The sequence below is a fragment of the Sus scrofa genome, chromosome 14, assembly GCF_054392235.1.
Source record: "Sus scrofa isolate SSC_HxYL_T2T_F1_AM1 chromosome 14, Sscrofa_HxYL_maternal_Yorkshire_Landrace_v2.0, whole genome shotgun sequence".
Lineage (NCBI taxonomy): Eukaryota > Metazoa > Chordata > Mammalia > Artiodactyla > Suidae > Sus > Sus scrofa.
The window spans coordinates 82715826-82732488 of record NC_139396.1 but is presented as its reverse complement, the minus strand read 5'-3'; the positions used below and the strand labels follow the sequence as shown (position 1 = coordinate 82732488).

The window sequence follows — 16663 nt, the reverse complement described above, 5'->3', positions numbered from 1 at the left end:
TAGCACACCAAAACTCTTCCTGCTGTTCATTTTCATCTTCTGGGTTATTTCAAATTAATGAATTTGAAGGCGCACCCTTGGAGTATGAGCCTGGAATTCACTCTGTGCGCTCAAGTCTCAAAGGACAGAGTTCAAACTTTACAGAAGTGACCCCAATAGCTACCAGGCTCAGTCTATATTGCTAGAGAGGAATAGTCCAGAAGACCTCAGGCCAAATGTCTGAAATCTGGTCTTCCGCCATGCTTGGGAGGCCAGGGCTTCAGGGTCAGTCACAGATCTGCGTGGGTGTAGGAACCCCAGGGGTCACTGCTTCAGAGGTCATCCTGGTGCATCTCTCTTCCCCCCACCCCCACAGAGCCTAGGGGAGCCGGGAAGAGGGCCATGTCCCAGGGTCTGAGCACCCAGGGAGGACTCTGCCCAGGCTGGTGAGAGCAGAGTAAGAGTGATGATAACACCTCTAGCCGGACCTCCAAGACCCTATGATTTAGTGTGTGAAGTCAATGGAAAGGGTTCTCCAGACAGTGACAGCACTGTGAAGGTGACTTAAAACCTCCCAATTTTTACGGATTAGAAAGCCATCGGAATTAATGAAAGTTTAGTATTATAGAAACAAATTTCAAACATAAAATATCTGATCACTAACAAGTCCTTATGTTAACAAAGGGACTGAATCAGTGTTTATGGAATTGATTTAATGAATAGATAAAATGATTTTAGATTAGCAATAAGCAAGTATGAAAATATTTCAGTAGCACATGATGTATATTCTACTTTCCAGAAGTTTTTCCCCATCCAAAAATCTGTCCTCAGGCACCTCTGACATCCAATTGCATTTAGAACATCCCATTACCCCCACCACGCTGTGCCTTGCATTACAGTTATTTTATAGATATTTTCTCTCTTACTGGAATTGTAAATCCCTTGAGGTCCAGACCCAGCTCTAAAAGCATCTGAAGAGATCACCACTGTTTTGCTTGGTCACACTAAGTTCATCAGTTGGATTCCTCCCTCTAAAGACGAAGCTAACAGCCACACTCCTTTCCCCTCCAAAATCAAACGAATGACACAATTTCAGTGTGCAGAGGCAGTATCCACCTTCTAGGACATTCTAGAGGCACACGGCAGAGAAAGCGGGCCTCCTGCTACAGCATTTCCTTCTCAAAGCCACACTTGGGCAGATTGGTATGGCATCTGGGTGTGCGCCCCTTCTTCATTCAAAGTGCTACTCTCCACTGCAAACCCAGAAATGGATTTTGACCATGATTTGAATGTGTGAGAATTCCTTTCTCTTCCCCGTTGTAGAATTATGGGCTTTTCCTTGCCCTCGACTGGGAAGATCTCAAAAAGGGAGGTAGTTGCAGTTTCTGGAAGGAAGGCAGGAAGACAATTCTATCATTTCACAGCTGCCAGCCAAGGTGATTACAGTCGTTGGGAAATGATTCCATGGTGAGGTCTTATCTTTAGGGTGGCTTAAAAATTAGAAGAGGTCAAGGTTTTGCAATAGCTAAGAGGGTTTCTAAAGAGTTCTTATCCTCTGTGGGGATTTGGGCAGCTGGAAAATGTTTGGCCTGGGGCGTTTCTGTGATGTATGTTTGGGGAGGGAAGTCGGAAGCGTATCAGTTGCTGCAAAGGTCTGGGAAGGAGGCTCTTTTATCTCAAGGGTCAGAACAGCTGGGAGGGCAGGTTGGCTGCTGCAGCAGAGTTGAGGGAATGAAATGGGGGCGTTTCTCCTCCTGGGGGATGGGCACCAGCTGGGAAGACCCAGAGCAGGGGTTTAAGGAGGAAAATTACAAAGGCTGAGAGCAGAAAGGGGCCTGCAGTATAGCTTGGCCTGCCTTGCACGCATCTGTTTTCAGCCTTTGCAGTGTTTCCAGGCTTTCTGCTCCAGTGAGCTTCCACTGCAAATTTACCTGCCATCCTCCCAATGGCCCTCCCTGGGGCTTTCATCTTTCTCCAGGAACTTATGTCTATAATTTGCCTCTTTTGTGATAATCCTCCAGGACCACTTCAATTTGTTGAACATATTAAAGCACATATAATAACACTTGCAGAAGACGATACCTTTATTAAAAATAAATATTACAGATGTAAAAAATGCACAACAGCAATTAATGATATGTACTCCTGGGAAAGTTTTGTATAAATAGGATTTATGGTGTGATTTACTGATTTCTCCTACATTTAGGAGGACCTCCTGCAGCCCCTGCCTCGGTCAGCACTGAGATGTGGCCATAAACAGGAAAAAAAATGGGCCAAAAAGAGTGGAAGGGGCAATATTGGACATAAGAGGGCCAGATAAAAAGGGAGCAAAGCAAAGTTTGGGTTTCCAGGACACAAAAACCACTATATGGTCAGAGGTAGGAGTAGCCCCACATTTGGTTGGGCCTGAAGCTTATCAAATTTCTGGGCCTTCCTTAAGAGAAATGATAAAAATTTAAGAACAGAAAATTAAGCACAAAAAATTTTAACTTCAATAAGAAATGCATCAAAATTAGTTATAAAATTTAAGGAGTTCCCATTGTGGCACATGGGAAACGAACCTGACTAGTAACTATGAGGTTTCGGGTTTGATCCCTGGCCTTGCTCAGTGGGTTAAGGATCCGGTGTTGCCATGAGCTGTGGTGTAGGTCACAGATGTGGCTCGGATCCTGCATTGCTGTGGCCATGGGGTAGGCTAGCGGCTATAGCTCTGATTCAACCCCTAGCCTGGGAACCTCCATGTGCCATGGGTGCAGCCCTAAAAAGGAAAAAAAAAAAATTAAAAGGCTGACAAACACCATAAATTTCAAATACATCCACTAGAAGACACTTCAATGAACTCCCTGACATACTGTGATTACGCTATTTTTTCCTACATTTTTGTGGCTGCACTCCTCCTCCTAACTTTATTAGGTATAGTTGACAAAGAAAATTGTACATATTTAAGGTGTACAACTTGATGATTTGGTATATGTATACATTGTGAAATATTCACGTGTGTGTGTGTGTGTGTGTGTGTGTGTGTGTGGAGAACATTGAAGATGTCCACTTAGAGATGCAAGTGTACAGGACAGTATTGTTAACTCTAGTCACACTGTGTGCAGTAGAGCTCCAGAATGTATTTATCCTGCATAACTGAAGCTGTATATCCCTTGAAGGGCACCTCCCCACATGTGCTGGGGTGCATGCCCTTTGACCTCTTTTTCAATGTTGTGGTTTTGCATTATGTTTTCCAGAGAGGAATGGAAGTGGACTTCACAGGCAGGTTTGTATCTTCACAAACACAGGACTTTGCATCAATTCTTTCGTGTGTGTGTGTGTGTGTGTGTGTGTGTGTGTGTGTGTGTGTGTGTTTCTAGGGCCGTACCCACAACATATGGAATTTCCCAGGCTAGAGGTGGAATCAGAGCTGCAGCTGCTGGCCTACACCACAGCCACAGCAATGCAGGATCCAAGCCGCATCTGTGACTCACACCACAGCTCATGGAAATGCTGGATCCTTAACCCACTGAGCAAGGCCAGGGATTGAATCCTCAACCTCGTGTATACTAGTTGAGTTCATTACTGCTGAGCCATGACAGGAAATCCCCACATCAATTCTATTTCCTGTGATTTCCTTCAAAAATGTATGGTGCATCTATAATTTTATATGCTGCATTTAGAGTGTATTCCTGAGTGGAGGGAGCTTCCATTTTGACCAGGTATAGAGAGAGACAAGCCCCCTCTAACAATACTGTGTGTTTTATAATGGAAAGAATTGCCACAAACACACACTAGCTTCTGGCTTCAAGAAGCTACATCTCCAACTGTTATTGCTTTGCCACTGGACCCTCCCAATGCTGGGGAAAATGGGAAAGTCCGCTTAGATGCCAGCAGGACCCCACAGAACAGGTGTGTTACTTGCAGCCATTCCTTCACCTGGGAAATAAGGTAACTAACACGAGAATGTGTTAGAATACCACATAGGTATCAGCCATCAGGGTCAGAGTTAGGCAGAGGCAGATGAGGCCAGGGTACTCAAAGCAAGTGCCTTAGGGTCAGGCAAGCGTGAAGTTGGCCCCTTCAACTTTGCTCCCTTGGCCCCTCACCGTAGTCCTGGCTCTGCATCCATTAAACCCAAACAAATTGTCTCCCCAACTTCACTTTCCTTGACTTGATCCTCAGAATGTCCACTGCCACTCAATATGAGAAGTTAGAGCTGAAAGAGACAATGGGCTTAACCAGTGGTGGTTAAAATATGACTTTGCAGGGAGTTTCCATTGTGGTACAGCAGAAACAAATCCGACTAGTATCCACAAGGATGTGGGTTCGATCCCTGGCCTCGCTCAGTGGGTCAGGTATCTGGCGTTGCTGGGAGCTGTGGTGTAGGTCGCAGCTCAGATCCCACATCGCTGTGGCTGTGGCTGTAGCAGAGGCTGCAGCTATAGCTCCAATTTGACCCCTAGCCTGGGAATCTTAAAAAAAGAAAAAGAAAAAAAAAGTGACTTTGCAAAATTTACAGACGTATAATGGGTGTGTTCACACTGTTAGGGCCCCCAAGGCCCTGGAGACGTTCTGTGCAAATGGAAGCCTGGATTCAAGCGTGTAGCATCTTGATAGACTCACCTCTGCATTCCACCTACCGCCAAACTTTCAAGTCTGAGTTTATCACTCTGGCTTATTTTAGCTTCCTGGAGCTAGACCCTGAATCCTGACACCACCACTTCCTCGTTTGTAGACCTTGGGCATTTTATTTGATATCTCTGTGCCTCGGATTTTCTTATCCTCTACCCTTAAAATGGCTATCAGTAATGATAAAATGAAAGGAATTAATTCATGCAGAATGCTTACCAGTGTCTGGCATATAAAAAAGGCTCAATGTTTATTAGCTATTGTAATTTTTATTATTGGTTTCGCTATTCATGTTAAAAGTACGTGCCTCTTCTCACACCCCACTGTCAACCCGACGGAGCCTTTGCGGCCCGACTAGGCCCAGAAAGGCTGCCCTGTCTTTCCCCACAGACTGCTGCCTAAATGTAGGAGGAAGCCAGAGAACAAGTCAGAGAAAAATGAAAATTTCCCCCAGGTAATATTAATGTCACCAAATTATACTGAAGCAAATGAAGGAACTGGGGTTCTAAAGAAATCTCTTGGTTCATGGCGTGCCAAAGAGCAGGTCCAACAAGCATTAACAATGGACTTGGCCTTCTTTTGCTCCCAGATGATATAAGAATAGATATAAGAATACATTAGACGAAGAAAAATCACACGCTGGGCTGCAGCGAGACCTTACAATAAGAGTTGCCTGTTAGCCTCGTTCAGACGATACGTCCCCAAGACCCTCACAGCTAGCTTGGAGGCCCGGACTGGGCGGGGAGGAGGGGGCAAGGGCCACGGGGCCAGGAGGAGCTCGGGTCGCCAGCCGCGTGGCCGAAGGAAGCGGCACCGAGCGGGCCGCTCCGCGGTGGCGTCAGTTCCGTGCGTCTGGAGAAGCAGCTCTCGGCCGGTACTCCCGTCCGCGCCGCCCCCAGCGGGTGTCCGGGTCCTCACCGCGGGTGCCACGGGCCCTCGGCCTGAGGCTGCAGCCCCGCCCCCGCACGCTCGGCTCCCGCACGGGTGCAGGGGCCGGGCGCGCAGGCTGGGGGCGCTGTGGGCCCGGCGCGGGGACCGAGTGGCCGGCGGCCCCGCCTCCTCCCTTGGCGCCCGCCCCCGCGCGCAGTGTCGCCAGGCAGCCGGGAGGAGACATCGCGCCCGGGCTCCGCGCCGCTCGGCCCGCAGTCCTCGGCCGCGGAGCGGAGCCGGCGCCGCCCGAGTCCCAGCCCCGCAGCGACCCGCCCGGCCGCCTTTGTCTGGAGCCGCGCGGCCCGGAGCTGCGGCTCTCGCTCCAGTCGGTGACAGCTCCTCCGGCGGCGGGAGCGGGCCGATGCCCCCGCAGCAGGGGGACCCAGCGTTCCCGGGCCGCTGCGAAGCGCCGCCCGTGCCGCCCCGCCGGGAGCGCGGGGGGCGCGGGGCGCGCGGGCCCGGGGTGCCGGGGGGCCGAGGGCGCCCGGGCGGCAGCGAGGGGCGCGGCGTCAAGTGCGTGCTGGTCGGCGACGGCGCGGTGGGCAAGACGAGTCTGGTGGTGAGCTACACCACCAACGGCTACCCCACCGAGTACATCCCTACCGCCTTTGACAACTTCTCGGGTGAGCGGGGCGGGGGGCATGGGCGGCGCGGGGCCGGCCCAGAGAGGAAGCGGACGATTCCCGAGCTTCGGGGCCGGGACCGCGCGGGGCAAATGGGGGGACCGCGGGGAAGCCGGAACCCGAACCCGGAGCCCGAACCCGGGCACGAGGACTGGAGGGCGCCTCGCCATTTAGGAGCAGAAGGCGGGACCTCACAGGTCGCGCCCAGGTGGCCTGGTCAGTTTCCTGCGGCTAGAAGTTGCGTCAGGTCGATGTTGCTGGCGCTGCTGCAGTTTCGATCAGAAGGTGACGCGCAGGTGCCATTACCTGTGGCCCTGAGGGTCCATCCTTTTCTGTCAGTGGCTCCCTTACCAGGCAGCGTCGTCACTTTAAAGAGCAGCGGAGACGAAGGAAGAGAATGGATTTGGTGGAAATGGCACTAGGGGTCCTGGAAAGGCTGAGGTCTGGATTAAAGCTGGAGAGTAAACATTTCTCTCCTCAGAACCTCACCCCCACTTCCCTCGCTTCCACCTCCCCGATTGACTGTGTTTCTGACTATTGGTATCTTTTCGCTATCTAATTAGGCTGCTCGCTTCTCTGTACAGGATGCTATGATACTTGGTTTGGTATCTACGAAGATAAAGGAATCCTTAACACTGGTTTTTCAAGTCTTTATGAAATTTAAGAAAAAGTTAAAATCTACAGACACCAGTCTGAAACACTTTCTCTTGCTCTTAAAAGTTTCCTGATGTTTTAGAAAGTCACAGTGGCAAGGTCTTGCTTTCATCCACCTGGAAGTTCCCCTAAGTAAAAACAGTGCTGTGCTGGTGGGTTTCCCACCTAAATGATATTGTGCTTTTTTTTTTTTTTTTTTTCTTTCTTTTTTCCCTCCCAACTGACTGGTATAAACATTTATATAAACAATTTAGAAAGTTGCATTGAAAGGAAGCTGAGTGCTTCACTCACATAAAGACCTCAGAGCAGTATCCTGATGCAGGCCCCTCCCCAGTCACCTCTTCCCAGTGGAAAGGTGGCCATGGCTTTCTTTCCTTTTCTCTCTTAATCCTCTCTTTGAGCTGACATGAAGAGATAAGCAGAGGCCTCTTATAAACAGGACAACACTGGCAGCCTGTGTTTGCACATGTTCTCAAAAAAGCTACACTTTTATGATAAACCCCAAAGATGCCCAGCGTTTCCCAAGGGAAAACAGAAGTATTCGTGAGGTTTTCCACTGACTTAGAACTGCAAAGTTCTAAGTTCCCAATTACCCCCCAGTGTTGTTTTTAAGTTCTTTTAAACAAGTGCAACAAGAAAATACGTCTTCTAGGTCTGGGAGGAAAGCGCAGGCCCTTCTGGGATGTTGTTAAAGGCTCTGAGCTTTGCTGCCTCCTCTGTGACAATGGAGATTTGTACAGAGAAGTGCCTCCATGGGGTCTCCTTGTTTTAGGTAAGCCTTGAGCTGGCTAAGGGATCCAGAGTAGGAGCTGAAGGTTTAGAGTAAGAATGGTCATGCAAGCTAAAACTATTTTTCTTCTGAAGAGAGTTAAAAGACACCCCCTGATAGTCATTTTGTTCTTATTTTTAAGCTGTGGTGTCTGTGGATGGGCGGCCTGTGAGACTCCAGCTCTGTGACACCGCAGGACAGGTCAGTATCACATCACTGCTCAGTGCTGGACAAGGAAATGGCCTTTGAAAGACCTTCAAGTAACAGCCCCATAACTGGGCCGTTCTAAAGCCCCACCCCTTTCTTTGGCCCCTCTCAGAGGGTGGGGTGGGGGGAGATGGCGCCGCACTAATAAAAGAGGGTTTGGCCCAACTTTGTGTGGGCAGGACAGGGGAAAATGGGGTCAAGAGCAGTTCTTATCTTAGGGGAGTTTCTGATCTTATTTACTTTCTGGTTTTTATTAAAAATGATCAATGATGCTTTGTAATCATTTCTCCAAGTAAGTTGGTGATATAATTATTAAAGGCCAAACAAGCCAAATACTTAAGAAACGTACTCAAGAAAAGGATGGAGCTTATGTCAGTAGCTGTTACTATTTCCCCTCCCAGGTGTGGTTGGACTCACTAGGGCACCCCCAGCCATTGAAGCAGAGGTGCAGTGGCCCAGGATGACCTAAGCTAGAGGGATGAATGAGCTGGAACTTGGTCTTTCTGAATTTATTCTGGTCTTGAGGGCCAGCCACTTGGAGGAGACAGCCGGGGGATGATGGGGAGAACCCATGTGAAGTCCCCTTTGGAGTGTCCCCAGAGAGCTCCAGGGGCCCTAGTCCCCCGCACAGTGCCCACGTCACGGAGTTCTCACTGTGCTCTGTGAGAACCCTGGGTGCTATCTCTTGAGTTTGCCAAAGTGACAGTTAATAAGCATGTAGTCCCTCCAATGCTTGCTGGAATTCATGAAAGTGTGGGGGTACTTCCTTGGCAGGTAAGAGTGCCCATTTCACTTGAGGTATCACATGACCACGTGCATTTAAGAAGCAGCTGGCTTTCTAGAATGAGTCCCCAAGTGCCTCATTCAAATCAGGGCTTCCAGGTCACTTACCTGCTCCAGGACCGCAAATTCAGGGCTTTATTTCTCAAACCTCGAGGTGACACGACTGGGTGACCCAGTCCCCAGCTGAATGTCAGTGTGGTGATGGTCACAATGGCTTGTCATAGCCCCACCTCTTCTGTTCTGTCTTTGCCCTTCTACTGGGGCTCCTTAGCCCTCACTTTTACCAGGATCAGAAACAACCCACCAGTCTGTGAAAAAGAAAAATCAAAGAACACAGGGTCTTCTAATACTTAATCTTTCAGGGTGCCCTGCTGCTATTTATAATTAAAGCTTAATTGTTTTGTATAAAGTGAGAATGTTTTTCCTACTTAGGGTCAGATTTTCTGATCTTGAAAATGAGGGTTGGGTAGCACCTCAATAAACAGAGGGCTCCCCCCTGGAGCAAGAAGTGGCAGCTAAACAGCCTAAGAATAAGACAGAAGGCAGGAAAACATAAGGCACCAAACTGCACGCTTCTCTGAGACCCTTTAGAGAGAGCACGTGGCCATGCCCTCCCTAAAGGGTTGCCTGTCAGGCCTTGGTTTTCCTGGCAGACACAGCTTTCAGGGCTGGGGTTCTCTGCCTAATGCCCCCTCAGTGCCTGCACATCCTGGGGTTTAATCATGGTTTGTAGAATGGATCAGTAAATGGATGGAGTGTTAGGTCCTGAGGGATGCAAACTTCAGTCATGGGTCTGTCCATCAGCAGATTTACAGTCTGTAGGGAAGACGAACCAGTTAGTAGAACTTGAGAAAGAAGTTACAGAAAGAATAAGGCAACTTCAGCTGGAGGGGCAGGATGGATAGACCTGGGGGGAAATCTCTGAGCAGTTTTGAAAGAGGAATGGGATTTTTACCAGAAGAACTTTGTAGGAATGATCCTGAATTATCAGAGTTTGATTTTTCTCAAGTATGATCTGTTTCAAAGTCAAAGAATCAAAAGAATCATTTTATAAATATTTTCATGAAAAAAGTTTATCATTAGGGAAATAAAATGATTCTGGTGCAAGTTGATAAGCTTTGGTTTATTTGGAAATTATTCTTCTAGTCTCCCAGCAGTGTTTTCATTGAGATTCACTGTATTTCTTGATGGATGTTCTGGTTAGTAAAGTATGCTTTATTGTGTAGCCGCCTTCTATAGATTTGTAGAAAATCAAATTCAGAAATTAGTTATAAAAAATACACAGCTGGTAAGATAAAAGTAGCTTGTCCTCTGCTTCTAAAGTATCAATTAGTATTTGTTTTGACCATCAGCAAAGCTGGTCAAGATGGCATCCTTTTCTGCCCTCCTTACTCCAGATCTGATCAACTACTTTTTAAGGGACTTGGGTTAGCATATTTCCTTGGCATCGTCCCAGCCAGTGGCAACCCCCCCTCCAGGCAGTCCTCATGGTGGCCTCGTGGATAAACTGACTCGAGCCACCTCCATTCTAAACTCCCGGGAATGTGAACACAGGTAGCGTAGCCTGGGGACCAGACTCACGTTTCACATAGCCCCTGAGAGCAAGCATAGCGCTCTGCTGGCTGGATGAGTAGCTAGAAATTGCTTCTTGTGCCTTGGGGTTTCCTGTTGGGGTCTCAGTGAGTATATGAGATGTGAGGAGGAGTTTTTAACGCTAGACTTACCATCTTACTCAAGTGAAATTCCATCACATGGAGGCCTTGAAGAAACCTACCTTTGCTGTAGAGAAAGCACCCTCCCTGAAACGGGAGCAGTGCACTGTAGCCTTGCCAATAGCAGCTGAAAACTCTTCAGCCTTTTGACTCAGGAAGCACTTGGGAAAATCTTTGCTCTTAAAAAAAAAGAAAAGAAAAAGTCTGATTGAAGCTTGACCAACACTGCTCTCCAGCCAGACTGGCCCTGAATCTCTGCACCATCTCAGAGTCGCATGCAAATCTCTGGGCCTCAGAACATGTTTCCTGGAGGGTACATTCCAGTTGGCCTCATCACATGTATGTGTGTTGCACTTGTTTCAGCAAATATCTAAGGTTTCTGGTCAGGCAGTGAGCAGAGGGGTTTAATGTCTGCCCTGTTTCCCGAGTCCCTAAGCCAGAACCTCGAGAGGTCTGTGGACTCCTGTCACGGGGCCCAGCCCTGTGCTTGCCTTTCTTTTTATTGGTAATGCAACCCCAGATTCCAGGGCACAGCCAAGTGTGATGCCTTCCAGCATTGAGGGGCAGTGAGGGGGGGGGGCGGGGGGGGTGCTGACTTTACACTGTTTTGTGCTTCTTCCTTTCAGGCCTCTGAGAACAGAGGGAGCGTTTCATTAAAAGATCTTTGGGGCTGGGCCACCTGGTTAGGATTCTGTGTTTATTCTTTCAGCACAAAGTTGGCAGTAAGAAACCCAAGTCTTTTTTTTTTTCTTTTTAACTTTTCTGTATAGAAGACAGAGAAGTGAAGTGGTACTCACCTTGTGAGATGCCATATTCCTTCTTAAGTATTTAGTTGGTCGACTTCAACATTGTCACTTTGTTGTTGTCCCACAAGCTGAACTGTGGAGCCTCAGATGAAGAAAGTGCACTCAGATAAAAAGACCGGATGTAGAATAATGCATATATAAATAAGAGTTTGTAAATAATCTGAGTATGCCAACTGAGCAACAAAAACCTAGTGACATTTACGTTTTTCTTGCCGCTGGGAAATTATGTCATGTTACAGCTGAGGGTGGTTGAAATTTAAAAGAGGAATGAGGAGTTCCCAGTGTGGTACAGGGGGTTAAAGAGCTGGCATTGTCTCTGTGGCAGCTCAGGTTGCTGCGGAGGCAAGGGCTCAACCCCTGGCCTGGCATAATGCGTTAAAGGATCCAGTGTTACAGTTGCAGTGTAGGTCACAGCTGTGGCTCAGATTTGATACCTGGCCCTGGAACTTAGATATGGGTGCAGCCAAAAAAAGTTAAAAAAAAAAAAAAAGGAGTGACAGATTTTCTGTCATGGCTCAGCGGAAACAAATCTGACTAGTATTCATGAGGACACAGGTTCAATCCCTGGCCTTGCTCGGTGGGTTAAAGATCCAGTGTTGCCACGAGCTGTGGTGTAGGTCACAAACTCATCTCAGATCCAGCATTGCTGTGGCTGTGGTGCAGTCAGGTGGCTACAGCTCCAATTCAGCCCACAGCCTGGGAACCTCCATATGCCATGAGTGCAGCTCTAAAAAGACCAAAAAAAAAAAAAAAAAAAAAAAAAGGAATGAGATAATTTAAATATTTTCCTAGGAGAAAGTTGAGTAAAAGGTAAAAGCTTTCAGTCAGCTAAGTATGGTACTGCAGGGAACTCCTAGGGTGTTTGATAAAATGAAACACAGACTTGGGGACATGTCTGTCTTCCTGGCCACATCCCCTGGGCTGGACAGTGCCTGGTGTCCCACATGCATCTCTGTTAAGTGAGTGAGCTCAGCCAGCACTGAGAGGCTTGGTGGTTGGTTTATATAATCAACTCCATCTCATTCTATCCAGTTGTCTAAACCTCAGAAGTGGGGCAGGGGGTACACCCTTTCTCTGGTCCTTTATCTTCCCAATGTATCATGTGCGAAGGCCTCTGGGATTAGTGGAGAGGGAAAGTGAGAGAAAAGAAAGAGGGAGACATAGAATGTGAAGCAGGAAGAAAGAGGTATATCCAGCAAGTGTGAGAATGTATCAACTGGTGTTGTAAGTGACAATGAGAGGCACATAGTTTCTGGGCTGCTGTGAGAGTGGCCTCCCAGAGGTCTCAGCTCCAGGCCTGTGTCTGATTCACCTGAGTGTGCCCTGTGTGTGCACAGCACAGATGGGGTGAGATGGGTGCGGCTCAGAGCTGTTGTGAGGATGGCAGGGCTGGCTTCTTACAGACAAGCTGAGTTAAGAGACTGGGCTTCACGGGGGTTAGAGCAGAGGCCTGGGATCAGTGTGGCGAAGTAACTAGAGCTGAAGGAGTAATTCTGGGTTACTCTGGGCTGAAGGCTAGAGAAAGTTTTACTTTATTTTATTTTATTTCATTTCATTTCATTTATTTTTGCTTTTTAGGGCCGCACCCACGGCATATGGAGGTTCCCAGGCTAGGGGTCCAATCGGAGCTGTAGCTGCCGGCCTACGCCACAGCCACAGCACCATCAGATCCGAGCCACATCTGTGACCTACATCACAGCTCAGGGTAACACTGGATCCCTAACCCACTGAGCGAGGCTGGGGATCAAACCCGCAGCCTCATGTTTCCTAGTCAGATTCGGTTTCTGCTGCACGAAAATGGGAACTCCGAGAAAGTTTTAAAATCCATCTAATTTCAGGACTTTTGCTATGGAAGTTTGCTAGTGGGTCATGAGCATGAAGAAAGACGCCAAGCACATTTGGCAGGTTTGGGGGGCTGCGCAGCCCCATTTGGCAACAGGGTCCTTTCTCAGATGCCAGCTCCTCCTCCCCTGACTTGTGGGCTTTCTGTTACCTGCCAGGCTCTTTCCCAGGAATGTTCACACTGTGTGTTGCTGATGAGAATTACTGTGAGGTAACATTTGGGTGCTTGTCCCGGTTGCAGGATGAGTTTGACAAGCTCAGACCTCTTTGCTACACCAACGCCGATGTCTTCCTCCTGTGCTTCAGCGTCGTGAGCCCCTCCTCCTTCCAGAATGTCAGCGAGAAATGGGTGCCAGAGATTCGGTGCCACTGTCCCCGGGCCCCCATCATCCTCGTGGGGACGCAGTCAGACCTCAGAGAAGATGTCAAAGTCCTCATCGAGCTGGACAAATGCAAAGAGAAGCCAGTGCCCGAGGAGGCAGCCAAGCTGTGTGCGGAGGAGATCAAGGCTGCCTCCTACGTCGAGTGCTCGGCTTTGACTCAGAAGAACCTCAAAGAGGTCTTTGATGCAGCCATCGTCACGGGCATTCAGTACTCGGACTCTCAGCAACAGCCAAAGAAGTCCAAGAGCAGAACTCCGGACAAAATGAAGACCCTGTCCAAGTCCTGGTGGGAGAAGTACTGCTGCTTCGTATGATGCTGGTGGGGACCCGGATGGCCGTTTTGGGATGAAATCGGCACTAGGGGCTCCATTAGCTGAATTGACTCCTTTACCGTGTAGAACCTGTATAGAGGACATGTGTGTCTGTGTGTTATAGGAGGTGCTACAGTGCGTGCACCCTTTCTTGCCTTTGATTTTCTCATTTGTTTGAGCTTAGGAATGAGATTCTTATGCAAGATACTTTGAAGTAAGTTAAGTGTTTGTCCTGACAGAATTTAGAGCTCTAGACTTTTGGATTAATTTATATCTGATATGAAAAAGACACCTCAGATCTGGATGTCAGGAGTGAAATTGTGCTGTGTGATAATGCACCGAAGACAGAGAGGAGGAGATGGTGTGGTCGGCCATCCCGTGATTAAGGGCTGCTTCACGCAGAGTGCCAGCTGGGGTAAGAGTAAGTCCTAGCCTTGAAACCTCATCCTTTCCCCTGCTTTTTTAAGGAGCAAAAATCTGAGAAAAGAAACATGAGAGCCCTCTGCCTATAAAACCTCAAACCAGTCACTTGTCTTATCTGCTTATACCCAGTGGCTTCAGATTGAAACATCCCACTCAACCAAAAACATCCCACTGACTATGGCACTGTGTAGACCAAAGAGGAGAAGTTGTTGATTGGGATTTTTCACCCTGAGACTGTGTAAACATGGCCATGATGCCATGTGGAGCATAGAAAGTGATGCCAGTAGCCCTGTTTTTTTTTTAGGGAGTGATTCATGTTGAGATCAGGGTGTGATGTTTGCTGTCCGTTCCCGTGAGCCAAACCGCCTAAACCTCTGTAATGAGAGCACCAAGGAGACCCATCATTTCTAAACTTCTAGCCTTCACTGGCCCCATCTGCAGGGAAGTGAATGCTCCCGCAAGGCCTCTAGCAGGCAGATGTTTGGGGAACACAAAATGTACTTGTTTTCTTATATCAGCCAAAATATACTTCTTTATATATACACACACACATATATATGACTGTTCTTGCTGCTGATTTAGACTTTTAAACACTTAAAGGGAAAAAGCATGCCCACAGAAACTGATGTGAGGGAAGCTTGGCTTCCTCTTTTTGTTAACACTTTTTGGAACAGATCTCTTTTTGGTTATACCTGAGGTATAATTTTAAGCATATCTTCACGCATTTTTGAGACCATGTTAAAACAAAATGTGTCTCTTAGAACCTGTTCTTAATGCCTCTTGAAACCTGTTAAAACAACCCATTAAATCCACAGATGCCTTTCATGGAGCTGGCGGCAGAGACCAGCACTGCGTGTCAGGGGATCAGAACAGTCAGAAAACCACATATTTGTGAAATATTCGTGTGCAGTTTTTAGGGCTTACTGTTCTAGAGGAAAAACGCACCATGTCAGGAGAATAGTTTTCCTCTGGGATGGATATGCTTCTGAGATGCCAAAAGGTAGCCTAATACATGGAATTGTAATGTCAAGCTTGCAGTGCTGAAGCACATCTACCAAAATCAGTCAGTAGCTGAGAAAACCTGTGTAGAGCCAGCAGATAGAAAGTTTATCTTTCTGTGGGTCCTCTGTTGTCCTCTTTATATTTAAAAAAAATCCAGTTTGTACTTCTTTATAGAAAAAGTAAATGATCAGGTTATACTTAGGGTTAGGGGCTTCTTTGATTTCTGTTAGTAAATAAAATTAGTTAATTTTTTCTTTGTTTAAAAACTGGAAGACATACTGTTCGCTATTTATTTTCCAGTACATTAAAATTGCCACCATAGTTTCTGAAGTGTTTAGTTACCCTCCAGAGTAAATAAAATTACTTCCTTTGTGGAAATGCCCCAAACGGACCTAATGAAATGCATTTGAACGTGATGGCTGGCTTACCTACCACACTGGGCTATGTCCACCTTGGCGTGGAGATGGGGCAGGAGCATTATTTGGCTGGAAAGTCACTGCAAACAGGATTTTGATATTAAGCAAATATCATGGAGTAAAAAGCAAGTTAATTTTTAAGACTGAACATAAAACTTGAAAGAAATTTTGTACATGTGGCAGCATATGGGGCCTCTCTCTGAAGTCCCACAGGGGACTTCAGCCTTGTCCACCTTCAGGGCCACCAGTGGACCAGGGTCTCTGAAGAGCACCTGTGTGGCCCAGTTCTGGAGCTTTACTCACATGTTTTATTTTTAACCCAGATGATACAACCTGTACCATGAGTGCTAAACATCTAGAGGTTGACATTTAAATGCAACCATTTTTAATATGCTGCCGAATTTATAAAATAGAAAGGTGCAATTGTACTCAACATTTTCCTTCATTTTTACTTCTTTGTGCAAATAGAGAATTGGGCAGAAAATTTTTTTAAAGTGTGTTTGAGTTAAATATAAATTCAGTTTGCTTCAAAGCTCAAACATTGTTAAACTCACAGCTCGGCATCACAGAGGAGAGTTTCTAAGAGCTGTTCTTTGGAAAATGCCACTGTAGGGTGACTCCTGCAGTGTAGGCCAGTCGTAATTTAAAAACACGGTATCCTGCAAAACAGTTACCTCTTTTCGCCATGTACGTGGAAATGAACCTTCTGTAAGTTGTTCTCATTGTCCTCTGTGCTTGACAAACTTCCAGGAAACTACCCAGCTCTCACACAAGCCCAGTTGAGACAAGGTCTTTGCCCCAGATTGTCGTTACCTGGTGCCTTACCAAGGTGTCCTTTTCTATTTTCAAGCATAAGTGGTGTTGGGCTGAACGCTGTCCTTGACGATGCTGTCCGTGAGGTGGTGTGAAATAAATTCTGACCTATAGCTATAACTGCACTTGCCTTTTCTACCAAAGAATTTCTCTGGGAGTGAATAGAAGTTCTGCCATGTGGAGAAGCAGGCCCTTAGGGGTACCAGGGATGTACCCCCAGCCATCATTTGATGCCTGGTCATTGTGTCTGACATGTGCACCCTCCGACTCTGCCTCCACAATGTGTCTTGTGCTGGAGCCCCCTGGTGTGTTGGAAGGAGCCCTGTTTTTGGAGCCAGATGCCAGGCTCAGAGCAGTACTGAGTGTATGGTGACACTGAGGTCACTTGATGGACCTCAG

At 47.4% G+C, this 16663-nt stretch overlaps 1 protein-coding gene across 1 annotated transcript; it reads left to right on the top strand.

Annotated features, from left to right (window-relative positions):
- Positions 1-5669: 5669 nt before the first annotated feature.
- RHOU (ras homolog family member U) lies at positions 5670-16384 on the top strand. The gene is made up of 3 exons (XM_021072737.2): positions 5670-6143; positions 7709-7767; positions 13158-16384. The coding sequence occupies exons 1-3, from the start codon at positions 5882-5884 to the stop codon at positions 13611-13613; spliced, it is 777 nt and encodes a 258-aa protein (XP_020928396.1). The 5' UTR covers positions 5670-5881; the 3' UTR covers positions 13614-16384.
- The last annotated feature ends 279 nt before the right edge of the window (positions 16385-16663 follow it).

Coding starts and splice junctions, on each gene's coding strand:
- RHOU (XM_021072737.2), top strand. CDS start 5,882: ATGCCCCCGCAGCAGGGGGACCCAGCGTTCCCGGGCCGCTGCGAAGCG. Junction 6,144..7,708: donor CGCCTTTGACAACTTCTCGG/GTGAGCGGGGCG, acceptor CTTATTTTTAAG/CTGTGGTGTCTGTGGATGGG. Junction 7,768..13,157: donor TCTGTGACACCGCAGGACAG/GTCAGTATCACA, acceptor TCCCGGTTGCAG/GATGAGTTTGACAAGCTCAG.